We start from the raw sequence: 27,353 nt of genomic DNA, 5'->3' as shown, positions 1-27,353 counted from the left end.
AGGAAACGTGTATGAGTGGTCAATTTCAGTGACCAAATCATCTTCTTCACCACAATACCCGGCCTTCATGACAACTAGGTCAAGTCCTCCCTCTCCAACCATTAGCTTTTAGCATAGTCGTTAGGTCACCCGTCCTCCAAAATCCTCCATCAAATTATTGCTTCTCATAAACTACCTTTATATAAGTCTAGCTCTTTTTTCTAATTCTTGCAACGCATGTTTATGTAATAAAAGCCACAAAATTCCGTTTGGCATTTATTTGTTAACTTGTTCTAGACCTCTGGAAATTCTTTTTATGGATGTTTGGGGATCTACTCGTCTCATTTCTTTTGATAATTTTTGCTATTACGTTATCTCTGTGGATTACTTTACAAAATACACATGGCTTTATCCAATCAAAAATAAATTTAATGTTACTTCAATGTTTGAACGGTTTAAATCTCTTGTTGAACATCATTTTTCTACAACGATTCAAACTATTTATACAGATGGAAGTGGCAAAGCCACTAGTCTTGGTCATTTTCTTTCTCGAGTTGGAATTCAACATCTCAAATCTCCTTCTCATACTCCTGAACATGTTGGCACAGCTAAGCGTGAACATCGTCATGTTATTGAAATTGCTCTTACTTTGCTTCATCATGCTTCTATTCGCTCAAATATTGGTCCATAGCATTTCAAGTTGCAATTTGTCTCATCAATCAAATGCCATCTCTGGTCACAAGTAACAAATCTCATTTCTTTCATCTCTTTAAGCAGTCACCCAAATATTTATCCTTAAAAATATTTGGTTGTCTTTGCTACCCATGGTTAAGACCCTACTCCTCTCACAAACTCGAACCACAATCTCGTCCCTGTGTATTTGCTGGCAACTCAATTATACATCATGCATATCTCTACATTTATCCTTCCACTAATAAACTCTTCACCTCTAGACATTTGGTTTTTGTGGAAAATATCTTCCTTTTCCATAATAAAACTTCCCATATTGAGTCGCCCTTCATCTTGCCTTCCTCAGACATTTGGTTATCCAAACCAACTCATGAACCTTCCAATTTTCCACTCATGTATCTTCTTTTGATATCACTCCTAATTCTTCACCCTTAATTTTGAGTGCTCAAAATATCTCCAATATGCCTATCTCTTATACTCTTCAAGCCGAGAACGTGTCTTCTCCCCTTTATAGCCATCATTCTAATTCGCGTGGTGAATCTTCTTCTCACAGGTCTGACTCTATAAACCAGGATACCTCATCCTTGGGCTCCTCCTCCACGCCTCCATCTAGGGATTCATCCAATCCTTCACAAGTAAGTGTCTCATCTCCTATATCCTCTCCTTCTCCCATCATAGCTAAACCTCACCTTTATAACACCAGGTTACGTAATAACATTACAAAGCCAAAACGCCTACTTGATCTTCACACCACCATCGTCTCTCCAAACACTGAACACTCAACCTTCAAATAGGCCTAGCAACGTCATGTATGGCGTCAAGCCATAAGTGATGAATACAATGCCTTACTTTCTAATCAAACATGGTCTCTCGTTCCATGAACCCCTACACAAAATGTTATTGGGTGCAAGTGAGTTTATAGGATTAAGAGGAATCTTGATGGGTCAATAGATCGTTATAAAGCTCTCTTAGTGGCTAAAGGTTTTCATCAACGAACTGGGGTTGATTTTTTTGAAACCTACAGCCTTGTTGTCAAGCTTGCAACTGTTCGGTTATTACTTGCTCTTGCTATGACTAACAGTTGGCCTCTTTGCCAACTTGACGTGAATAATGCATTCTTACAGGGCCCTTTATCTAATGAAGTATTCGTGGACCAGCCCCTGGCTTCACCCACCCCGACCTTCCCAATCATGTCTGTAGTGTACGAAAGGCTATATATGGGCTTTGGCAAGCCCCTTATCCTTGGTACCACGAACTTCGTAATTTCTAATTTCCGAAGGCTTCACCAACTCTTATTCGGATACCTCCTTGTTTATGCTCCACTCTCCCACTTTGGTTCTTTATCTATTGGTTTATGTTGATGACATCATCTTCACTAGATCCTCTGCTGCTTATGTGACTGCCTTTATCACTATTCTTGCCCGTGGATTCTCTCTAAAGGATCTTGGTAATCTTTCATATTTTCTTGGGGTTGAAGCTCACTTTACCTCTAATGGTTTGTTTTTATCTTAGAGCAAATATATAAGAGACCTCTTGCATCATGTTATCATGGATGATGCCAAGCCTGTTTCTACACCACTTGCTACTACTGAAGCTTTCAAATTGTTTAATGGTTCTCCATCAACTGATGCTACCTTGTATCGCCAAACTCTTGGGTCCTTACAATATGTCTCCTTGACTTGTCCTGATGTTTCCTTTGCCATCAACAAGCTATCTCAATTCATACATTGTCCTTCCACGTAGTCCGGAGTTAAACGATTGCTTTGTTATTTCGTTGAGACTCTTGATTATGGCATAATGCTTTTCAAGAACTCTCCTCGGACCCTTCATGCATTTGCAGATGCCGATTGAGCAGGTGATCCTAATGATCGAACTTCAACCTCTCTGTTGGTTTTTTTTTGGCGCAAATCCCATCTCTTGGAATTCTAAAAAGCAAAATATTGTTGCTCGCTCTTCCACTGAGGCAAGATACTGGGCCATTGCTTTTAATGCATCTGAAGTCAATTGGGTAATGAATCTTCTTCAAGAGCTGCATGTGCCTATCTCCCCTGCTCCGGTCATCTATTGTGACAACGTGAATGCTACGTATGTTTGTGCCAACCCAGTCTTTCATTCTCGTATGAAGCACATCGCTATCGACTTCTATTTTGTTCGGGATCAAGTTGTTACAGGTCGCCTACATGTTTCTCATGTTCAAACTTCTAACCAACATGCTGATTCTCTTACTAAGTCGTTGCCTCGTCTTCACTTTCTTACTCATCTGACCAAGATTGGTGTCCTAAAAGGCTAGTCAATCTTGTGAGGGAATAATAAGTCAACATCGTCCATTGCTTCTCATGTTAAGCCACATTTCTCTCATTGATTCTTGGCTACAAATATATGGAAACAATCCTTCATTTATTTTGTAATTACTGTGTAATATTCACCATTCAAGTATGTGTATATGTAGTCAATCTCTAGGATTAGTTTCCCCCGTTAGTTTCCTTTTCTATTTTTGGTAATTTACTTGGATAAAGCCTTGTACTATTCATACTAAAAGAATCATAATTACATTCATTCATACCGTCCCTTTAGTATGATCTGGCATAATAAAGACAATATTGTATATATAACAGTAACCAGCTATATCTTATTGAACTATTTGCATTCATATTCTTTATAATCAATGAATTCGTGAAAGAAAAGTGTTAGGTAGACCGAGAGATCTATCGAAGAAATGCACTGAATCTGCATTTTTTTCGAGAGATCTATCGAAAAAACTGAAAAAATACACCATTTCTTACGGAGACCGAAAGGTTTCGGTCTCCGTAGAATGGCCCTTCATAAAAACACATTTGTACATGGTTTTACATATTCAACTTGCATTGAATAGTTTCTTTTATTATTAGTGAAATACCCTATTCAAACTTACTATATATATTTTTTTAAATAACTTACTATAAATTGTTGAATCTTGGTTTGAATCGTCGTGCAAACGGGACAATAAAGAAATAAATGCTTCTTGTTGTAACTATAGACTCTCAAGTGGCTGCTAGAAGCCCAACTAATTATAATCCTGGCAGTGGTCCTTGGCATCTCTAAATGTTGATGAGAGAAATTTGATTTTGTTCTTTGCTTTGATGATTGCATGCATGGACTATCATATAGACAAGCCAATGATGTTGCTGGTGGTTTTGCAATGAGATAGGAAAATTTGTGAAGTGCTGGCTTCATGCGCAAATTTTATGGGTGGTCGACAAAATTCATTCGAAAACCAAAAGGTTGAAAAAAAAAAAAGGGCCCCTTCTTTTCCCGGTAAAGGCCGATTTCTTTAGTTAGTCCTAGTCCATGAATATGTTTTATGGGTATGGAAATGTAGGTAGTTCTGCTGCATTTTTGCAGTGGCTTTATCTTTGAGAGATTTTTGAACTTATCCAGAGGCGTACCGCATGATTGTTTGTCTTATTGATGTTGTAAAGCATTGTGCATTGCACGACTTTACTTTGGGAGCTTCACAGCTCTCATGGTTTTTTTTCTTCTGCCGTGTGATGGATAGATGATGGTTCCTTTATTGTTTTTATAGATCAAGAGTAGCTAGCAGTGCAACAACTGGAAGAAATCAGTATATGAAGTTCCTGGTTTGAGGTTTCATTTCTGTTCTCTGTTTTCTTTCTTCTCTCTTTTTTCCTGAATATTGATGAACACCATTACGACCCAACTCGTCTCACAGAAAGTACAAATCCGCATGATGATAAATTTTGTAATCAAAACTCAAGAATCTTTATAATCTCATTCGAAAAGTACAGAAATCAAATGTGTGCTTGCAAGGTAATTTCTTGCAAACTACATAACTTTTTTCAACACCATTTGGTATGTGAAATAGAAAGAAAAAATGCTCTCAAGAAGGAAAAAGAAGGGGTGGATGAACTGAGTTAACCCCGTGGCAGAGTAGCCACTATATATGTTATTTTCTCAGGACTAAACTAATGGATCAACTACCCTTTTACAAAGGAGAAATCATTTTCACCTAAATAGAATAAAGAATTTAAAGAATGCGTCTGCCTCTACGTTGCATAAAAATGGCGGTAATTCACAATCTAAGTCCTAGCTCGAACAAGGGGTGATTGAGGTATAGGGGAGTGAGGAGACAACAGGGATTGTGTCGTCATTATATCATCCATTCTTCGTTTTGAGAAGCTTAGTCTTGGGCGGTTGCTTGCCCAACACTGTCTTTTCCGTTGAATTCTGAGCTCCTCGCTTTGGCGGGCAAAAGTTATGATTCTTGTTAAAGCCAACTCCATGGTGCTGTCATCCATATTAGCAAAGCAAACTCTGAACCACCCTGGCTCTGAGCAATGGAAAGAAGAACCAGGAGAAACATTGAGCTTAACTTCATTTATTATCACTCGCCACAGTTTCATCTCTGCTTCAAATGTCTTCTCTTTGAGGAGGTGATGCAAATCCATCCAAAGAAATAGGCCAGCGTTGCTCTTTAAATAACCAATGCCTACCTGATCGAGTCCCTGAGTGAAGACCTCATGCCTTATCCCCAACCTCTTAGCACTCTCTGCAATAAACCTGTCGACAAACTCGTCATCCGATAGCATTGATGCAATTAGATGTTGGGTTTGTGACGAAACTAGTCCAAAACTGGACATTTTACGACTGCAATTTACTACCGCATCGTTGTACGAATAGATAATGCCAACTCTAAAGCCAGGGAACCCCATGTCCTTTGAAAGACTATAAACAATGTGGATGAGGTCACGGTTGCAAGTGATTTCTTCCTCCATTATCTCAGATATGCTGACGAAACCAGGCTCACTGAAGACAGTGGCCGCATATATTTCGTCACAGACCAAGTGGATGTTCTTTTCATTGATGAAACTCACTATACTCCTTAGCGTCTCTCTGTCCAAGATGGTGCCTAGTGGATTTGAGGGATTGGTAATAAGCAAGCCCTTTACTCTGATGTTGGCCTCTTGAGCTCTCTCATAGGCGGCTTCCAAAGCTTTTCTTGTCACCTTGAAGTTATTAGAGCTTTCACAGACTACTGGGAGAAGTTGTACTCCTGTTCTCCATCTCAAATCACGATCAAAACTGCATTATAAAGCAAAATTTATTAGAATATCCTGCACTCAAAGATTAATTTTCGAGATAAATAATGTTCTGTATGTTGCTAGAGGTCTTTCACATATCTATGAATACTAGCGAAACAAGAATGATGTTTGGTTCCATTTATCTGTTTAAATTAATCTATATACGATTAATCAAAGTAGATGTAATGGTCAATCTCTCTGTCTCTCTAGTGTAGGTGGGTGTGAGAGACAGCAAAGATCGACGGTCAATATATGTGCCTCAAAAACCAAGTCAAATTAGCAGCTAATCATGCACCAAACTTGAATTATTGCATTATTTATTTCTTGACTTTCATGAGAAAAAAAAATTAAAAAAAGTACAAAGCATTAAAGACGTAGAAAATTGAAATGAAAGTCTTCTATCTTACCCTGGATAATAAGGAGTAGGTACAAGGAATGCTTCCCCAGGGTTAGCCAAACAAAAGGCCATCGTCTCATGAGCCCCTGTTGCGCCTCCGCTCATAACAATGCGGTCAGGGTCGAATCTGACTCTATTTCCTCTTACTTTCGCCATAAACTTGGCAACAGCCTGTGGAATTGCAATTATCTATCTTGTTAATATGCAAAGAGTAAGAATCTTAATCATTTCATCTAATAATATTGACAGACAGATTCTTTTACTTTGTGTGTGTGTGTGTGTGAGAGAGAGAGAGAGAGAGAGAGAGAGCTGAGAGATCAAATGAATAGAACACGAAGAGCTATGAGGTATGTATGTTCCATACATTTCTGAACTCTGGCAAGCCATGATAATCCTGGAAGATAGCTATATCTCTGAAGGCATCTACGCCGTCGGGCGTGCAGATGGAGGCTTTTGGGTTCTTCTTAATCCAGTCTTGAATCAAATCAAAACAAAGCTGCACATTCAACACATAACCACCATTAGTCCATGACTGAGTCTCTCAGATTGTGCTTCAGATTAGTCACAGAAAGTGAACGACAACGAAGTAATAAGCATTCCTACCTGATTTTCTGCAAGACCCATATGGATTACCCCACGAGGATTCTCGCTAGCGTGAAATGGATCATTCTCATACGCCTTCCATCCATCAAAGTATGGAGAATTTTCACCATGCCCATTGCCAGTTGCCATCTTAGATAACAAGTTCTCTTGACTCCTGTCTACAAAACCCATTCTTTCTTCGTGGGATGCAGCAAGAAATCTACCAAGATTCTGATGTGCAAAACACAGTAGACAGTCGTACGTTTTCTCTCGCGTCAGAAAGTTGGGCAGCAGACAGCTGTAGATAAACTCAAGTATTCGAGTTAGGAAATGTCGAATGTCCTATTTATGAGGGGTAGCAGTCCGAGGAGTCTTGTTCGTAGAAAGAAGAAAACTTGTCTACTACGTCAAAGAAGGTTCCGTGAAAGTCACAACTCACAACTCACAAGGAAATGCTATGCATCTTCCCCACACCGGCACATACTTCACATTATTTTTTTTTTTTTTGTTTTTTACACTCAATAGATTGAGTGTGTGCCGGTGTGGGTCAGATGCATATATTTTTCCAGCAATAAATATGTTTGAAAATTCAGTGAGAATTGCCTAATAGGTGTGCGGCTTTGACACTCATCAGCCATAAAATAAATATTCTGTACAAAAATAAAGTCTTAAAAGAACATTGAACTTTGAATTAACATCTTGATATTGTTCCTCATAAATTTCATTGGAATGTAAAAGGACATCAAGAGTTCTTTATATGAAAAACGTTAGATTCACTTCCGTAATTAGATTTTTTTTTTTGGGTATATTTCCTGTGTATTTGATTCTGTCTAATTATGTGGATTAATAATTTTTTTTTTACTTATAAAAAAAGTTAGATTTACTAAAGACTCTTAGATGAAAATTATTAATAGAATTAAGTATATTATTTTTTGTTTCAAATATAGTATATAATCTACATAAGAGCATGTATCATTTAGGATATTTTTATAGCCCTTTTTTTTAATTGGACAAAAAATGGATATATTTCTTAAAAATAAAATAGAAAGTAATAAGTAAACCTTAGACTTATAAATTTCCTGTTGCAAAATTGCACTATTAATTGAAGACCATAAAACGCGCAAGCCAAGACGTCAACGTAGGTCCCATAACAGAGCAGACGAAAGCAGTGACAGTCGACAAACACCGGCGAGTCATAGTCATTGCCTAGAAAGAACACGAACACAACACAGGGAAGACCGCGGTTGAAGTACTCCGAGTAAGCGTTGAAAATATTTTTAAAATAATTAATTATATATTATATTTATTAATAATATTTTTGAGTTAATTTTAGAAATTGTAAATTATTTTAAAAAGAAAAGTTATGAAAAGTTTATGAGAATTATACAATTTTGTGTTTGTTTGCATCTGATTTTAACTGGTTTAGTGATATTGAGACTTCTCCAATTTAACTCATGGGATTGGGTTCGATCCACATCTCTTTCAAAGGAATGATTTTTGTTGATTTATGAAGAGGCATCTTCAAGAGGCATGCGGCCAGCACTAAGGCGTGCATGCATGAAGCACTGCAACGAATGGGCTCAAGAGTGCAACACTTTGCATGCAGGCGTGCACGAGGCGTAACAACGCATCACTCCATGTGCGAGGCGCTGCAACGCATGGGAAAGAAAATTTTAAATTCCCAAAGCGTGTCCCGTGTGACTCGAAGCAGCGCCAACCAGTTGGAACATAAACGAGGTGACCATTGGACCAAGTCCAATTGATGTGTCATATGGCAACAAACACAATATATATACCTATTCCGAACAATTTTCACAAATATGAAAAGTAATTACTTTTCGTTCACAACCTTTGGTCATCTATAAATAGACCCATTGGCCTGCCATTTGAGTATCCCAGAATTTAATTTCGAATTCTCTCTCTTCCAAAATTTTCACTTCTTCAAAACTTGTTAGAATCTGTTTATTCTCAAAAGAACATATTTCTAATTTCTTGGTTAAATAGCAAAATCTGAGGGTATTCAGGGTCTAATTTCATATATGCATAACGCAGTTAGACAAACATACTTGTTCTGGGCTTCATTGTATCTTGGAGACAAATTCGCTTGTAACCCGTGTGCATATCGTTATTGGTGGGGGCAAATATTGTCTTAAGGAAAGCGACATTGTAATACGCCTTGAAGCAAACTTTCCTCTCACTATCTATTGTGTTGCAACCCCTTTGCACCAACAGTAAGAGGTGGATTGAAGCACAGAAGGAAATCAATGTATAAATTTTAGTGGCTAGAAGTTCTAATCACATACTTGTTTTACTAAGCTTCTCTCAAATAAACAAGTCCTTTTCTCAGAGCCATAGAATTTTCAAGTATGAAGTATGGTGGGCCTCAGAAACAGAATGTGAGAAGGTGGTTAAGGAAGGATGGCAGCAACCAACAAAGGGGAGGGGACCTTTTGAGATACTAAAAGGGTCAATAAGAAGCTGTATTGATGGCTTGAAGAGGTGGAATAGAGCACTAAGAAGGAATTTGAATCAAGAACTCACTACAAAAATTGAGGTTTTAAAGAATTTACAGAAAGATGAAGGCAGTCACAATATAAAGGAAATTAGAGAGGTTCAAAAGGAGCTGGAATGTTTGCTGGATAAAGAGGATTTAAAGTGGAAGCAGAGAGCCAAAAGGAATTGGTATAAGCATGGAGATAGGAATACAAAGTATTTTCAAGCTTGTACTAGTCAAAGAAAGAGAAAGAATATGATTACTCAGATCCATAATGAGAATGGAAGGTTGTTGTCCAACATGGATGATATAGAATGGAACTTTAATGAGTACTTCAAGAATCTATTTCTGTCGACTTGCCCAACACAGGAAAACCTTTTTGATTGTTTAAAAGCAATGAAGCCTAGAGTGACTGAGGAGATGAATGAATTATACCCATATTGCCCTCATCCCTAAAGTTAAAAATCTCACTGTGATGAGTGAGTACAGGCCCATCAGCCTGTGCAATGTGGCATACAAGATTGCCTCAAAAGCTATTGCTAACAGACTAAAGAAATTTTTAAAAGTGATAATATCTCCTTCTCAGAGTGCTTTCCTTCCAGGTAGATTGATTTCTGACAACATCATGGTTGCATATGAGGCCCTTCATGCTATGAAGACTAGGCATAAAGGAAAGGTTGGTTCAATGGCCATTAAGTTGGATATGTCAAAAGCATATGACAGAATTGAGTGGTGCTTTCTTGAGGCCATGATGAAGCAAGTGGGTTTTTGTGAAAAATGGTGTAGGTTGATTATGAGTTGTGTCTCAACTGTGTCTTACTTAGTCCTTATAAATGGTAGACCTAGAAGAAAATTCAAGCCAACAAGGAGCCTTAGGCAAGGGGAACCTATTTCCCCTTACCTTTTTATCATATGTGCAGAAGGCTTAAGTGCTCTTCTTAACCTCTCTGATGAAAGGGGTTTGACTAAAAAAGTAACTATGGCAAGATAGGGTGTCAAGATAAATCATCTACTTTTTGCAGATGATTGTGTTTTGTTTGAGAGGACCAAATGTGAGGAATGGATGAAGCTAATGGAGGTGCTAAAGGTCTATGAAAGAGCCTCAGGCCAATTTTTGAACAAAGAAAAAACTTCAATTTTCTTTAGTTCAAATACAAAGACAATAGATAGAGATATGATCTTGAGAGATTGGGGATCTGTGGCATGTGGCAACTATGAGAAATATCTTGGTCTTCCATCTGTTGTGAGAAGATCAAGATATAACACTTTCAAGTGTATAAAGGACAGAATTTGGCAAAAAAATAGTTACTGGAAAAATAAATTATTATCTATTGCAGAAAGAGAGATATTGATAAAAGCAGTTTTACAAGCAGTACCTATATACACGATGAGTGTATTTAAACTCCCAAAGACTTTATGTACTGAGATAAATAGTATGTTTTCAAAGTTTTGGTGGGGTAGTGCAGAAAGAGAGAAGAAAATCTAGTGGCAGAGCTGGGAAAGAATGGGGAAACAAAAGCTTAAGGGAGGAATGGGATTTAGAGACCTTAATAGTTTCAATTCAGCTCTTCTGGCCATACAGGCTCGGAGGTTTTTACAGAAACCATTTTCCTTAGCATCAACAATTTTCAGAGAAAAGTATTTTAAGGTTAAGCATTTGTTGGATGCAAAATTGGGTTCTAATCCTTCTCTTATATGGAGGAGCATATGGGGGTCTTTAAAGTTATTGAAAGAAGGATTAAGATGGAGAGTAGGGAATGGCAAAAGCATTGAAGTTTGGGGTCATAAGTGGCTCAATTCCCCTTCCTCCTTTAAAATTCAATCTCCTGTTAGAGTTTTGGACAAAAATCCAAGGGTATGTGAGCTACTAGACCAGTGTGGGTATGGATGGAATGAGGAGCAGGTAAGGGAGATTTTTGTGAATGAGGAAGCTGATCAAATTTGCAACCTTCCTGTGAGTAAGCTTGGCTCAGAAGATAAGATGATATGGGGGCCTTCTAGCAGAGATATACTCACTGTAAAAAGTGCATATTATATGGAACAAGAGAGGAAAATAACTTAGAAGGGGGAATGTTCTAGGGAGATTAAAAGAGACTTGATATGGAAAAATATTTGGGGCCTCAGGGTACCAAGGGTGGTCAAATCCTTTCTATGGAAGCTGGGGAACGATGCTCTTGCTACAAAAAAGAACCCGTAGAGAAGAAAAGTTGTAGAGAATGAATCTTGTCCAATATGTAGAAGTGCAGTGGAGACAGTAATGCATGTGATGTGGCAGTGTCCTGCAGCAAAGGATTTTTGGGCAGGTTCTTTTCGATCCATTAAAAAATAGTCCAACGATGAAGATTATTTCCTAGATTTCTGGAAGAAGTTAATGAACAAGCTTGAGTTAGAGGAGCTAGAGTTAGTAGCAGTGCTGATGAGATCATTGTGGCAAAGAAGGAACTTATTTATTTTTTAAAACAAGTTTAAAGGCCCTGATTCAATGATGAGAGCAGCAAAGGCAGTGATTGAAGATTTTTACAAGATATAGTTGCAGAAACTGCATCAAGAAATGAAGGTAATTTGAGTAGTAAAGGCAGTTGACTGTGAAAAAAGCCTACACAAGGATGCATCAAGGCAAATTGGGATTCTTCTCTCAATAATCAACACATGGGGTTAGGAGTGGTTCTGAGAAATGAGAACGGTGAAGTATTGGCTTGTGCTAGTTACAAAAAATTACCAGCCCTTGATTCTGTCATGGCAGAAACTGTTGCTATATGGTATGTTGTAGAATTGTGCATGGATCTGAATTTTAACAAAGTCACATTTGAAGGGAATGCTAGTTGTTAAAGTCGTTAACAGTGAGCAGAAGGACTTGTCGTATGGAGGCCACGTTATTGAGGATATCAAAACAATACTGAAGGGAAGAAACGTTTGGGAAGTGCAATATATAGGAGAAGGAAATGACCTTCCTAAAAATGCTCCAAGTATAGAACAAGATCATATATGGATAGATGAATGTCCAGAATTTATTTTTTTTACAAGTTTGTAAGGATTTAAATTGTACTGGCTATACTTTTGAAAGACGAAGTTCTTTGATAAAAAATTAGAAAAAAAAAAAAAAAAAAGAAAGTACTCCAAGAGTCCAAACTCCTTAGCATTCATTTCCCTTTATGAAAACTTCGTATTACAACATTTCAATTACATAATAATCAATTGTATATGTGTTTGATATGGACGTTTGGGAACTTCTTTGAGTAACAGCACATTTAATTATATTAAATAATCATGTCACACCAATCATTACTATCACTAAATTTTTTTTACATCGACTCGTGAATTTGATACTAAATTATTGAGCTAAGGGAGTGTATTTTTCTAAACAAATGCAGTCTCTCACTTAATATATGACATTCATTATTGTTTTATTTAATAATTAAAATTGATCGATCAGTTTTTTAAAAAAAAAAAATTACTTAATAATTAAGAAAGTGATTATTAAAAAATTATTTTTTTTTATTTTTTAAAAATATTTAAAAAAAATATTAAAAGAAAAGAAAAAATAAATAAATAAGTGTATTTACACTTGTCTGTACAAATGTGAGGACACTATTCAGGAGATCATTGTCCGCCCAAAGATAATTCAATAGACACAAACATATACAAATAACCTTTTTTGTCCATTTATTCTAATTTATCAAAATTACATTCAATTGATATTCTCCTAACGTGGGTTTAAATGATTATTTTTATTTATTTATGATTTATGTACATATAATCTGATATGAGACAATAAATAGGAATTCTCTGTTCAAGAAAAACGTCGGTTGAGGCATAAAAATTCAAAGGCATCATTTCACCCGTGGTCCATTTATTAGAATGTCCAACAAGTGTTCAAACTTCAACAGCCACACGTTCTTAATTAATGCTACCAAAGGGCAAAGACAATGGAAGGGTACTGGTTTTTCCCTCTTCCTGCATATTCTTGCTACAACCCACCCATTTTCCCTTTATTGTAGTTTAGGTATTCTACCAGCCGAATTCTGTGGCTATAATTGTATTTTGCATTTATGTGCATCGTAACGTATCACATTCATCAGCCAAATTCTACCAATTAAAAAAAAATATATAATCTAACGTATCATATCAAGTTACTGTATATTTATTTTTATAATATCTTAAGAGATTCTGATTCTGCATTCCTGCCGTAGTCATAGATGTCTATAGGTCGGGTCAAATACGGACCAAAGTTTGATTCCAATTTAAATTTGTCTTCCAGATCAGACAATTTTATGGTCATCTGTTTTTTGTTAATCATGTGGGTGGCCATTGGCTAAGATGACTCATATAATTATCACAAGTTTCTGTTTTTCTTTTATTTATTGGTCAGCGGAACCTTTCAAGCCCTCGAAGAGGTTTCCAATTGAACAGGCTGTGTCTGGTTTTTTTCCATTTTTACAGTCGAAAGACACTGAGATTTGTCAAAATTATCGGCTTTGTTCTTTACGCATGGACCGTTGAAACTTGTCACGCGTTCGTCTTCCTTGGTTAACTTTTTTCCCCTTGGTTTTACCTTTTGCCACTTATTACATGTTCGAGAATTCGGGTAGATTTGATTATATAAAATTAAATTATTTTATTTTATTTTGTATTATATAATTATTATAATTTTTTTAAATTTTTATATAAAATATAATAAATAATTTAAAATTTTTAAATCTTAAAATAAAAATTATATTATAACAATATTTTATTCCACTTTTAACAAAACATCTCATCTAATCTGAACTGCGTAACCAAACGAGACATTATAACTTATAACTTAAATAATAAATTCTACTATTAAAGTGGTATTTACTGTTTGGTAACTATATATTTAAAACACTTTCAAACATGTTACGTTTGTTTGAAAACAAATTAAAAAAAAAATACTTTCTGATATAAAAATTACGATTATTTAAATTTTTAAAGATTATGACCAAATCCTTAAAAGTTTGAAAGTTGTTATTATCTGAAAATTATATAAGTATTTTCGTCCATTGACACTCTTTTTAAAATTTGAATTACGTTCTAAATTATGTTTTTCCTCGAACATACTTTTTAACTTATTTAAGATTAAAAATGCTTGAATATGTAACACCCAAACAACTTAATTTCTTTATTAAAAAATTTTTAAAACTATGTAAATACTTTTTAAGACTTGTACCACAACCCCAAACAAGACCTTAATATGCTTATGTTAGGATTTAGATCCCTTAAAATATTTTAAAGGAATAAATACATGAAATAGGCTAAACAGTATTTATTTTTGTTCTAGTGAATTTCTTAAACGGGATTATCGTGAAAGTCATTTTATATATTTTTCTCTCTTCCCTTGTATGTTCTAGAATCTGAGCACGAAATCTCCACTTATTATTATTACTAAGAGTCGGAAAATAAAAATAATAATAATCTCATAAATTGAGGGAATCAATCTAGTCAATAGCACTAAGTTGAGGTTCTAAAACAACTATTAGACAGACAAAAAATTCTTACATTATCCGTTTATAAATTTTAATTTTCGTTTCATTTACTGTAATTTAGTTGAATATTAAAATGATAAAATATTAATTATTTAATTTAATTTAATAAGTACAGTACTTAAAAAATGAAATTATCCCGAAAAGTGTCTTAAAAATCGTAATAACAAAAATAGGAGAGAAACAGTCAATTTAATCTAATTTTTTTCCTTTTTTTTTTTTTCTGGAAAGTAAGGAGAGGCGGAAATTGGAGTTGGGTGGTAGGTTACTTCACCATAAAATGCAGCTCCCTTTCCATACTTTAAACGCTAAAAATGCCGGAAAGGTTTCAAGAATAAGTGTGATACAAAATAGTCACGTCTAGTCAAAAACTCTATTCCTTACGCCTGGTACAAGTTTTACCAAAAGGCGTTCAACAAGCATGAGTTGTGCAAAACTATCACGAGTCAGTCGTAAAAGAATTATAAATTTAAGAGAGATATATATAGAGAAGTGGTATATATACAAAGAAAGTATATAAATAAATCTATAAATTGATGTAATTTCACGTGATTTATTAGATTTATTTTACAATAAAAATAACTTTATAATCTGACGTATTGTATCAAGCCACATCAATTTGTGAATTTACTTTTATGTAATCCAGCTAAAATATTTCTTATATATATATATATATTATATAATAGCAGTGGTAAACTTGCAAACATCTGCCAAATTGAAGAAAAAAATTAAGTGTGACTTCAAATATTAAAATAGTCTAATACATAAGAGTGAAATTACTATTTATTCATGTTCATCATTTATTATGAAGTTTAAATTATATTAAAAATTCAAATTAATTAGATAGTTTTTTTCTCTTAAAAATGTTTAATAAAACTTCATCATTTATTTAATAATGAAACATTAGTATTTTATAAATTAAAGTTGATTTTTTAAGTGTATGATATAATATTATTCTCTTAAAAATATTCAGTAAAACTTTCTCTTTTATTTAATGATGCAAATTTAGTATTTTATAAATTAAAGTTAATTTTAAGCGTATGATATAATATTTATATTTTAATTATCTATTTTATGTTAGTTTAAATCAATATTTAAACTTCTACCATTAGATTAAATATGAAGATTCAAGATGAAAGATTGGGATTTAAAACTCAAAAACTAACATTTTCTCCCACTTTTCCTTTTTTCCTCTCTCTCATTCCCTACCCACGTTTGCCTAATTTAGTTAATTAAGAATATTATCATATTTAAATTATATTAAAATTCTAATTATTTATATGGTTTTAATTTCTTAAAAATATTTAGTAAAATTTCATCATTTATTTAATGATGGAACATTAGTATTTTATAAATTAAATTTGATAGTTTATGTATCATATGCTATTTATTTAGTTAATTAAGGATATTATCATACTTAAATTATTTTCAAATTCTAATTATTTATGTGGTTTTAATTTTTGAAAAATATTTAATAAGGACTTAAAATGAAGGATTGAGATTAATTTCTTAAAAATATTTAATAAAATTTCATCATTTATTTAATGATGAAATATTAGTATTTTATAAATTAAATTTGATAGTTTATGTATGATATGTTATTTATATTTTAATTTTAAATTAGTTTAAATCAGTGTTTTAATAAGAGAAATTATTTATATATAAATTTTAACAAAAGAAACTATTTATATAATTTTAAAGTGTGTAAAATCTGCACAATATCTTTAAACAAATGTGGTATATTTGAGATCCACTTTAAAAAATCTACTTTTTACATAATAGTGATAAATATTTTAATGATTTTATTTTATTTTTATATATAATAGTAATAAATATTATAGTGATTGTATTTTTTATTTATATATAATAGTGATAAATATTATAGTGATTTTTTTTCTCACTTTCTTTCTCTCTCCTCTGGCCCGATTCTTCCTCCACGTGGCACACCCCATCCTCCTTCAGCCCAGCCCGGCGCCGTCGTGTGCCGGCAAGCCTCACCGCCACCACTAGCAAGTCCCCCTTAAGCCGACGACCAACCCAGCTACCACCAATTTCTCCCACGCGCAACCCTCTCTCTCCCCTTTAGTAACCCAACCGAAATGAGTTTTTCTCATTTCTCTCTAGTTGCGTTGCCATAAGCGGCCACCCAACCTCACTGCCCCCACCAGCGAGTCCCCCTCACGCCAGCGACCAACTCAGTTACCACCGATCTCTCCCATACGCAGCCCTCTCTCTCTCCCTTGCGGTAACCCAACCGAAATGGGTTTCACCCATTTTTGTCCAGTTGAACCGCTGTACGCGGCCACCCAGACCACCGCACCTCCACCACCTCACACCAGCGACCACCTCTCACAGACCCAGCCACCACAAACCTCCATTCCCTCTCTGTCACACACTGACATTCACACACACGAACTCATTCTCGACTCATAGAGAAACAATGGCAAAAGACTATTTATTATTGTTCATTATTACTGTTCATTACTATTAACGTTATAGGTGCTTTTAGGTAGAAGGCAGATATATATATATATATATATATATATTATATATGGAAAACTGGGCATGGTTTAAAATCGTCAACAACTAACACTGAACCATGATGGTGGCTAGGGTCTGCTCAATGCAGAACCAGAAAATAGAAAGGCTAAACATCAACATTGTAAATTCTTAATACTAGTGGCAAAATGTTTGAATTCAAATTCTCAAACTTCTAATGTGGGCGATATACAGATGCAGTAATCTCAAGTATTTTAAGAAAAGTCAACATACATTCATATGGATTGTTGAGCGAAGGTGGGTTGGTGCTTTGATAACATTTTCCAGACTACTAGATGATAAACATCAAAGATCCTGACCAATTTTAGATACAACTCGTACGTATCTTAGAAGAAGATTTCTGTTCCCACATGCTAACAATCGGATCTGTGTAAGTGGTATACAACAATGCTAACGACCCACTATTCTTACATCTGAGAATCTCTTTGTTGGCATCTTTTTATTTTTTCATTAGAAGAACCACTGTGTGAGCTGCAATACTCCTATTCTCTCCTAGGCTGTCAACCTTCTCATGAGTTTTGGCTTTCAGATTTATAACGGAAGGGTCTGCTCCAATAAGTGCAGACAAGTTTGCCTTGATTGCCTCCTTGTGCGGGCTTACTTTTGGTCTTTGAAGAATTAAAGTGGCATCTAAGTTTCCAAGTTCATAACCAGCCTCATGCATGAGTCTGACCTGAAATGAATCATATCAAAGAGAATAAGTTCGAGAAGAAAATTGAACTCAACTAATATGAATGACATTCGTTGTATCCAACCTGTTCAAACAAAGACTCATCAGATTGACCATACAAAGCTTCTTCTTTCTTTTTTTTTCCTTTTTATGGGCACCATTTAAAATAGAATTACTAGGAAAAAAATAAAAAGAAGAAAAATCTCATGATAGATTATAAACCAGTCATTTATGAAGCATCCTCCAACAGGAAATCTGCAAAAACAACATAAAATTTTATAACACCTACAGTATATGTTTGTTCATACCTCGTTTGTTTTCACAGATGAGATGAGATGAGATGAGATGAGATGAGATGAAAGTTGAATAAAATATTGTTAAAATATATTTTTCTAATATTATTTTTATTTTGGGATTTGAAAAAGTTTAATTGTTTATTTTATTGTGTGGGAATTTGGGAAAGTTGTAATGATTAGATGAGATGAGTTGAGTTGAGAATAGTTGTGAAAACAAACGAGGCCTAGCTGCCAGATTGGAAACCAAGTTCAGAATGTTTGTGATTCATTTTGATCACATTCTATATGCACTAATCTGCAAGAAAAATGAGCCTTTCCCCCTTTCTCACACTTCAATAGTAGGACACATCACAGGGTTCTCTACCACATACGCAATTTCCCTTCCTTCCCATGGTTCAACCCTAGGACCTACCCCTTTCAAAGGGGAGAGGCGCCACTTGACTACAAAGGGTAGTGGGCCCCTAGAAAAATGTCACCCAGTATTTTAGTGTCCACATCATCCCATAATAGCAGTATCTGACCCATGTTGATGCCATTTATTTTCCCAGTAACGCAAATAATGTCCAATAATTCTCGTGCTTATGAAGATCTTAGATAAGCACAGTGTTTATGAACTTAACCCTTTTCTTTCTTTCTTTCTTTCTATTTCCAGGACATGCTGATATCTATCTTTAGGTTGAGGCAAACTACATTTAAATTGGATCTATTATGGTCAAGTTTAAAGCAAGGTTTGCAGCATGATAGTATAGTATCCAAATCTTTGTAACATTCCAAATTCCACATAACCAATAAGTGAGATTTTGTTTGCTTTAGATATTGGAATAGCACCCATCCAAGAGAGAAAAAATCAGAATATACGGGACCGTCAGATCATAAGCAGGGTTAGAAAATAAGTAGTCAATGTTGTGAAAAGTGAAATGCTAGGAGCTACGTTGAATTGTGGTTTAGTAAAATTAAAAGTACATACAAAAATTGGACTGGGAGCTATGGGGTTTGGTTATGGAAGAACATTTGACAGGTATGATGGAAATTTTATCAATACAATAGATTTGAGGTGGGTGATGGTACCAAGATAAACTTCCAGTATGGTGTATGATGTAGAGATCAGCCCTCAAAGAAGCTTTCCTGGATCTATTAAACCTTAATAAGGTCAAGGACGCAGTGGAGGCAGACAAATTACAGCTCTCTAATGACTACTGAATAGGAAGTGGAGTTTAGATGCAGGGAAAAAGATCGGGAGGCTGATTGCTTTACCTCTTTAGAAAAGAGACAGGATGGTGCAAATAAGCTTCGTCGAAGCATGTCCAAGCAAGGGATGTTTGAAGTTAAGTCATTCTATAATGTACCAGTCACCTGCGATAACATCTCTTTCTATGGAAAAGACAATTTGGAGGAGTAAGGCTCCCTTAAAGCAGTTTTCTTTGTTTGGATGACTGAACTAGGAAGATCCTTACCCTGTATAATTTGAGGAGAAGGCATGTTATGGTGATTGAATGGTGTTGTATGTGTAAGCAGAATGGGGAACTGGTAGAGATCATCTTTTACTTCAATGTGAAGTAGCCAGCTCCTTCTGGCAAGTGATGCTTAGCCTACTGGGGCTAATAAAGGTGATGCCTGAACGGTGGATCTGTTAGCATATTAGAAAGAGTGGTTTGAGAGTCCTCACAACGACACCTTATGGAAAGTAATCCCAATTTGCTTGATGCAGCGCTTGGAGGGAAAGAAATGAACAAAGTTTTGAAATAACACAAGGACCGTGGAAGAACTTGAGATTTATTTTCTAATTCACTATACCCCTAGATGGCAGCCCACCTACCTCTTCCTAGCTATAGTTTGTATGATTCTTTTTGGTCTTTTTTCCATCTCTCATTAGATTCCTAAAGGGTCTGGTTCCAAAAATAAACAAAGACTGAACAAACAACTCTGGATAATTATTTCTTTTTTGATGAGTAAAAATAAAATTCTGGTTAAATAATTAGCTCCCAATCGCACCAAGTTGGCCAGCCTGGTTCATTTGCTGCTATACCAACAAGTCAACAACATAAAATATTCTTGCTTGCTTGCTTTCTTTTTCCAAACCATTGAAGACTATGAAATCTATATAGTCTTTCATAAAGAAACGCTCGAAATTGCAATTTACCAAGCAAAACAATTTCAACATTCAAAACCGAAATAAAAAAACAGAAATCCATAAGGATTTTCTGCGCATGCCCCATAACTACATTGAACAATAACTCACAGCTTCTTTGATGAAAACAGAGGATGGCGCTCCCTTCCACTTAGGATCGTTATCTGGGAATATCTGCCCGATATCAGGAAGCCCCAAAGCACCCAAGATCGCATCGACCACACAATGCAGCAGTACATCCCCTGCAACAACAACAAGAATAATAACAACGAGAACAACGGTAACTAAAATAAAAGCATAAAAAACAGTGACAGTGAAAGTAACAGCAACAAGAAAAACAACAGTTAGGCACGAATCAGAAAGGACATGACCACCTTATCAGCAGACTTCAATTCCAACAAAATGTAATAAAATAACGGGAACCCATAATTGATTGGTCTCAACTCATCCAAAATCAATCACGAAAGTATCCAATTAGAGTTGAACGTAATTATTACTTACCATCGGAATGGGCCTCACAGCCTCTATCGTGGGGTATGTTAATCCCACCGATGATCAGAGGGTACCCGGGCTCCAACCGGTGGAGATCGAACCCATGGCCGACCCGAAATGGCAAGGCTTTGGATGGCATGGAGGAGAGTGGAGCTTGCCCGGCTTCCAAGGAGGTGGTTGTGGAGGCCGACACAGACGTCCTAGCTACCGCTGTTTTCATTGGTGTGGGCAGGATAGAGAACTGTGAAAGAGGGAAAGAGTGAGATTTAGTGTAGAGAGAGAGTGGTTTTTGAGGGATTGGGGAGGCACAGAGGATGGGTGCTGCCATGGCCATTGAATTTTGAAGAAAGCTCTGGGAGTGAGGGAGGGAATTGAAGCTTTTGGTTTCTGTTGAAGACTTGAAACACTCATGTTTCCTGAAGGATTAATATGGGCAGGAGAAATTACTCTAAATAGATGAGTAAAAAAAAAAAATGTAAATTCTACTTAAAAAAAAAGGGTATAAAAAAATTATTTTTTATTATCATTTACTTAAAAGATTAAGATATTGTTTATTTTCATAACTCTTTTCTATTCATTTCATTTAATCATTACTATTTTATCAAATTTTCACACAATAAAATAAATAATTCAACTTTTTCAAATCTCAAAATAAAAATAATATTAAAAAAATATATTATAACAATATTTCATTCAATTTTTAACTTTAATCTCAACTCATCTATTTTATAAAAATAAATTAAACATAAATCAATAAATTAATAAATTTAATTATTAAAAATTATATCATTCGTTTTGGGCTGATTGATATAATTCTTTTTTGAAAAAAAAATAAGCTACCTTTATTTTTAAATAATATATATCTTTATTGATATAATTCTTTTTTGAAAAAAAAAATAAGCTACCTTTATTTCTAAATAATATATATCTTTTTGATTTGCAAGATTTATACCGAGTTACAAAAGAAAGGCGACATGCACCAATTGACATAGAAATGAGTTGAGATGAGTTGAATTGAGATAAATTGAGATGGATTGATACATGTGAAATGAATTGAGATGAATTAAAGTGAATTGTAAATAGTAATAAAATTTATGAGTTAAAGTTACTAAATAGTAATGAATAGTAATGAGATGAGTTAAGATGAGATGAGTTGAGATGAGCTGCGAATCCAAACGTCTCCTAAAAGAGATCAGGAATTTACGTGAATTGGCGAGAGCAGCATCTCCAATCATTTCATTCCCTGTAAACTATAACCAGGAATCCCCCAACTATATGTATAATTTGTACACAGAAAATGTACATTTCTCACTTCTGCCAAAGCAGTTTACAACAATGCCATTCAAATACCCTCTTCAGTCAACAACAAAACCACTCATCTTTGCCATGACAAGATCGTTTACATAAATTAATTTTTCGGACTCTGACAGAAAAGCTCAGTAGGGTGATGCCCTTGGTTGCTTGCATCCATGCTCGGGTATAAGATTTTCAGTCGCAGCTCTCTTTGGTCTCAACTGCAATGAGAAAGGCCAGGCGACTCAGAAGATAGTTAGTAGCTCAAAAACTGTCCTGTGTGTGTGAGGTGGATGTGTGCGTGAGCACACGCGGACCTCCATGACATGGCCATACAAATTGTGCATGTCATGAGTGTACTTAAATATGAGATGAAGAATTTATTACATCCTTCTCTTCAGTACGCTGATAGATGTGTCTCAAGAGGATATTTTTGGCCTCAGTAGTTATCACTGCAGAAAGGTTTTCAGACAGGTCAGTTCCTCATTATCAAATACCAACAGTTAGATCAACACCAGCAATAACTGTCACAACTCACAATGCAAGTGAAATGAAGGTAAATGTCAAAAGAACCCCCATCAACCAAAAACTAGAGAAGCTCCAATAATGAAACGATGAAGAGGTACTAAGTTATCCTCATTACCTTGATCAGGTGGTGGAAGGGTGCGGCTGTGAGTAGGATGATAAGTTGTAGGCGTCATTCTCTGCATGCAGAAAGAAACATTGTTATAGATGGAAAGAGAGATGCATTACTATTACTCTACATGGCATAACATAACAAAGAACAGAGTGATGAACTATTCGCCATCAAGAGAGTAATGCAAGGTACAATCTCCAAATAAACAAGCCCCACATAGGCCCTTTGTAAAAAGATGGATCCCACAAAAAAAATAATAGTTTTTTTACACTTTTTCAAGGTGGTATCCACTTTTTTACAAAGGTATGTGCGGGACTTGTTTATTTGGGACTTTTACAAATCACTTCTCAATGAGAAACAAAATTACATCAGACAAGTCGGAACAGTTTTCCAAAGCATATACTTGCACAAATGCTAAAGACACCTACCAGAAGATACAAATATTATTATACCACAAACTTAATTATCTAAATGAGAAAAGCTTCAAATCGGATGAGGTGTAAATGTAAGATTTACACCCTTAAATTAGAGATAGACATGTAAGTAATTGCATAAATTTATCCTAAAACCGGTCCAATACTAAAAAAATTCTCTCTCGCTCTCTCACTCTCCTGCTCTCAGCAAACTCTCTCTCCTCACTCGGCAAACTCTCTCTATCTCTCTTTGCAAGCTCTCTCTCTCCTCTGCAAACTCCCTCTCTCTCAAGCTTTCTCCTCACTCTAAGCAATCTCTCTCTCTCTCTCTCTCTCTTCAACCTCGATTTTCTGTCGGTCTATCTCTCCTCAACAAAGTCTCTCTCTCTCTTCTCACTTTGTGAGAAATTAAGCCGGAAGAAATGAAATTCATCAGATAGAGTTGGATTCGTTGTGGGCAATTATCGGGGCTTTATTATTGGGTGGCTGGGTATTTGTGTTTTGGTTTGTGAAGAGAGTGTACCAGTGGTATTACATGGATAGAATGGGAGAAATGACATCCTTTATCATCTTGGTCATTTGGTTTTCTTCAACTATCCAGGTGATTTGGGTTTGTCTGAATAAATTTGCGGTCCCATTGAAAGGCCGATAGGCTTGAGGAGAGCGAGAGAGCTTGAGAGAAATCTCCATGGTGGAGACGAGCTTCAGCTGGGTGACTACGTTGTTCAACACTTCGTTTTATCCACTGCAGTTGTGTCTATGGTAATAAAATTAACGAAGCAACGTGACTGCGTCTCACTGAAGGGTGTAAATTCCACTTAAACACCCGTCCGGCCCAAAGACCCTCTCTATCTAAATTTAGCTTGGTTAGACAGACTGGGTCAAAGTGAATAGCAGCCTGCACTCTGCAACTGTACATGACAAGTTAGCATATTATAACAATATAGATTGCAATGAGCTTTAGCTCAAAAACAGTATGGTTATTACATGCTACACCCACTAGATAGCACGTGTGATGATATTTGTTATAACCATGGGGAAATTGTTGAGAGACCATTGATTCAATTCAGATAATCTTGATCATAACTTCAACGGCTACAAAACAAACCCTCCTCAACCATTTAGAAAGTTGACTATTATAATTTTGAACTACATTACCAACTGTTAATCCCACTTTATCCAGATACGTTTAAACTTTCAATAAGTAAACTCAAGCAGCTTAAACCAGATCTTACTAGCTTTATCTGAGAGAAAACGTGTAGCGAATGAACATTTTTTTATGACCAAATAATTTTATTTCCAAACAAAAGAGAAAACCAGGGAAAATTACACAAATCCTAACTATTACAAAAGTTTCTCCATTTCTAAAACTATCAATAAGCAGCAACTAAGATGCAATACGACAATTGGATGTCAAGTATATGGTGCAAAAGGGTCTGCCTATGAACCCAACCAAAAAGAAAAAAATCCATCTTTATCAATGCATTGAAGAACAATGTAGTAAACACATTAATATAATGCATATATTAATCTAAATTTAACATATATGCCTATGACTTAAATATTATAAGGAAAAAATCAACTGGACTCAAAGAAGTCTTTGGTAGCAATATTAAAAAAGGTCTGCTCCCATAATAATTCCCTTATAAAAATGTAGAATGAACTGCAGACGAAACAACAAAATGGTAAGTGAGAATGTAAAGGTGAACAACTAAGTAGCAAAATAAGATGAGAAAGAGACATATAAAATGAAGTTCACTATGATCATTCTCTTTGTTGACTCTTTGCTGTTAGAGTTCTGAGCATAGTCTCTAACCATAAAAAACATGAACAATTACATCAATCTAAAGGCCAAAGTAAAAAAAAGCTCGAATTTTTTTATCTTTCATTGATATCTCTCAAGAAAGTGTATCCGTAATTATAACTTGGGAAAGTAAGATATTCTTTTAACATTACCAGCCTTACTTGTACCACGGTGGTAACTGGCATGTATTTGGTGTAGCCTCTTCCACTAGAACTGTGGTTCGAAGGTTGGTAAGGAGAAGAAGAGGTCAAGAAGAAGAATCAAAATGAGGCATTTCAAAACACCTCTCCTTTTACTTATAAAAAAATATATATTCTTTTGACACCTCTCTAAAATCGATTAGAATATCCACCTTCTCAACAACTTTTAATACCAATAGAAGTCAATCAAACAAAAGTATCTCATTCATGGCATGAATTGACAATCTCTAAATCTATTGGTCTTGTTTTTTATTGCATGAAATTTGTGCAGCCCCATGAAAAGAATATAAAGACTCAATTTGGCTTGAGATAAATAAGCATGCAAGAGCAAAAAGCTAAAATATAGCACATTAACTTTCTCATTAGGATTCAGATGAGATGTTATTCTGGCTTGATATCCTACAAATTGAAGAGCCGCTGACCAATCAAAACTTTGAGTTAATGCTTAATGGAAAACGAAAGTGTTCTTGGGAGAAACCAAAAATATACTATATGTATTTCAATTTTATCTGAGTCCAACCTGGTTAAACGCCTCAACGGCTATCATTTTTTTTTTTACTTACCAAAAAAAACATCATTTTCAATAAACCTCTGCAATTTGTTCCTAAAATTTCCCTTCTGATGTAATAAAAATCAGTAAAAAATTGCTCAATTTTCAGAATACATAAGAATAAATTTCCAAATACATAAGAATAAATCCCCGCGTCTGTTACAACAAAAGTTCATCTTTACAGGCGCAATGCTGCAAATAAACAAGCAACTCAACCTCAGCCCAGTGTCTCGTGCCGATGGATTATGTCAACACTAAGAGTGCCCAACAAATTTAAAGTAACAATCAGTTCCCATGAAACCAAATCTTCAAAAAACCAAAATGAAAACTACAGAAACTTCAATTGCCGACACAAACCAATGTATTCCTACACTTCATCCTCGCCAATGAAAAGTATACAGAATCTCATAAGCTTCAGTATCCCAACAAACACAGGAGGGTATGTCCAAAAAAGCTACGCTGATCGTACAAAATCAAAGCTTTCCATAAATATTAAATTCAATGAAGTAAACATCATCCAAACGGCTTGGCTTCAGAAAATAAAATACTTACCGAAGGACTAGAAGGATCGGACGGTCGCAGTTGGCTGAAGTTGTGAGGGTCAAACGACGGCCAGTCACCGAGCATAGACCCCATCAAACGCTTATTTCTGCACCCAAATCTAGACAGACTATGAGTGAGAGAGAGAGAGAGAGAGAGAGATGGCACAAATGCACAATGCCCTGATTCTAGAACCAGCCTCTTCAGTGCTGCGTATGGTAAACTGATAGTCTAATTACTTAGCGCCTTTTAACTTGACAGGAGTCAGGACCATCCTTTTTTCCTTGCATATCTCATTTATTTTGTTATTATTACTTTTTTGGAAAAATGCTAGTTAGGCCTAGTTTATTTTTATAATTTATATTATTTTATTATTATAATTTTTTAAAATTTTTATATTAAATAAAATAAATAATTGAATTTTTTTAAATTTTAAAATAAAAATAATATTAAAAAAATATTTTATAATAATATTTTATTAATTTTTAATTTTCATCTCATTTCATCTGTAAAAATAAGTGAGGTCCTCTAGACTCAAAGTATCTGTATTTTATTTTTTTATTTTTTTAAAATGTTTATAGAAATTATTATTAGTGAATTTGTATATTTTTTAAAATGTTTAAAAACTATTTTTTTTGTAAAAAAAACAAAAAATGAACTAGCATTTACGTCTAGGGATAAGATATAGGCAGCTAACTAGCATGACCCTTATTTAAAAAAAAAAAGATTTTAGAAACAAAATTCTGAGTAATTTTAAAAATTTATAGACGATTTTAAAGTGTGAATGCAAAATTTTAAATTTAAAGCATCTAATTATACTTCTCGTTCAAAATTACTACACTACCCCCACGAAGTTTTGCGTATCATTCTTTGAGTACTAAAGATAATTGAGCATAACTTTAAATAAAAACTTTGTATACATTCTCAAAATTAGAATTAAGTAATAACTATTGATATAATGAGCATATAAATTATTTAAAGTTACTTTTTAATATTTTAAAATATTAACATAAAATATTAAAAACATTCATAAAATGATAGATTACTTTATGT

The 27,353-nt window shown here is 34.9% G+C and overlaps 3 protein-coding genes across 4 annotated transcripts; all 3 read right to left on the bottom strand.

The window, feature by feature from the left end:
- Positions 1-4,404: 4,404 nt before the first annotated feature.
- LOC108983882 (1-aminocyclopropane-1-carboxylate synthase-like) lies at positions 4,405-7,043 on the bottom strand. Its single transcript, XM_018955664.2, has 4 exons — positions 6,748-7,043; positions 6,509-6,640; positions 6,155-6,315; positions 4,405-5,748 (listed from the first exon to the last, which is right to left on the bottom strand). The coding sequence occupies exons 1-4, from the start codon at positions 6,916-6,918 to the stop codon at positions 4,746-4,748; spliced, it is 1,467 nt and encodes a 488-aa protein (XP_018811209.1). The 5' UTR covers positions 6,919-7,043; the 3' UTR covers positions 4,405-4,745.
- A 10,409-nt stretch (positions 7,044-17,452) lies between these two features.
- On the bottom strand, positions 17,453-21,279 carry LOC108983878 (2-C-methyl-D-erythritol 2,4-cyclodiphosphate synthase, chloroplastic). The gene is made up of 3 exons (XM_018955659.2): positions 20,873-21,279; positions 20,483-20,613; positions 17,453-17,950 (listed from the first exon to the last, which is right to left on the bottom strand). Exons 1-3 carry the CDS (start codon positions 21,195-21,197, stop codon positions 17,717-17,719), a joined length of 690 nt encoding a protein of 229 aa, XP_018811204.1. The 5' UTR covers positions 21,198-21,279; the 3' UTR covers positions 17,453-17,716.
- Positions 21,280-22,141: 862 nt separating this feature from the next.
- On the bottom strand, positions 22,142-26,533 carry LOC108983879 (DET1- and DDB1-associated protein 1-like). 2 transcript variants are annotated; one of them, XM_018955661.2, is made up of 5 exons: positions 26,313-26,383; positions 25,163-25,223; positions 22,800-22,860; positions 22,544-22,608; positions 22,142-22,377 (listed from the first exon to the last, which is right to left on the bottom strand). In XM_018955661.2, the coding sequence occupies exons 2-5, from the start codon at positions 25,193-25,195 to the stop codon at positions 22,300-22,302; spliced, it is 237 nt and encodes a 78-aa protein (XP_018811206.1). In that variant the 5' UTR covers positions 25,196-25,223; positions 26,313-26,383; the 3' UTR covers positions 22,142-22,299. The 2 variants fall into 2 exon arrangements, with proteins under 2 accessions (XP_018811206.1, XP_018811205.1); XM_018955660.2 differs by lacking the exon at positions 25,163-25,223 and having other exon boundaries at positions 26,313-26,533.
- Positions 26,534-27,353: the final 820 nt, after the last annotated feature.

The sequence above is a fragment of the Juglans regia genome, chromosome 2 (assembly GCF_001411555.2).
Source record: "Juglans regia cultivar Chandler chromosome 2, Walnut 2.0, whole genome shotgun sequence".
Classification (NCBI taxonomy): domain Eukaryota; kingdom Viridiplantae; phylum Streptophyta; class Magnoliopsida; order Fagales; family Juglandaceae; genus Juglans; species Juglans regia.
This window is presented reverse-complemented; position numbering and strand designations above follow the sequence as displayed.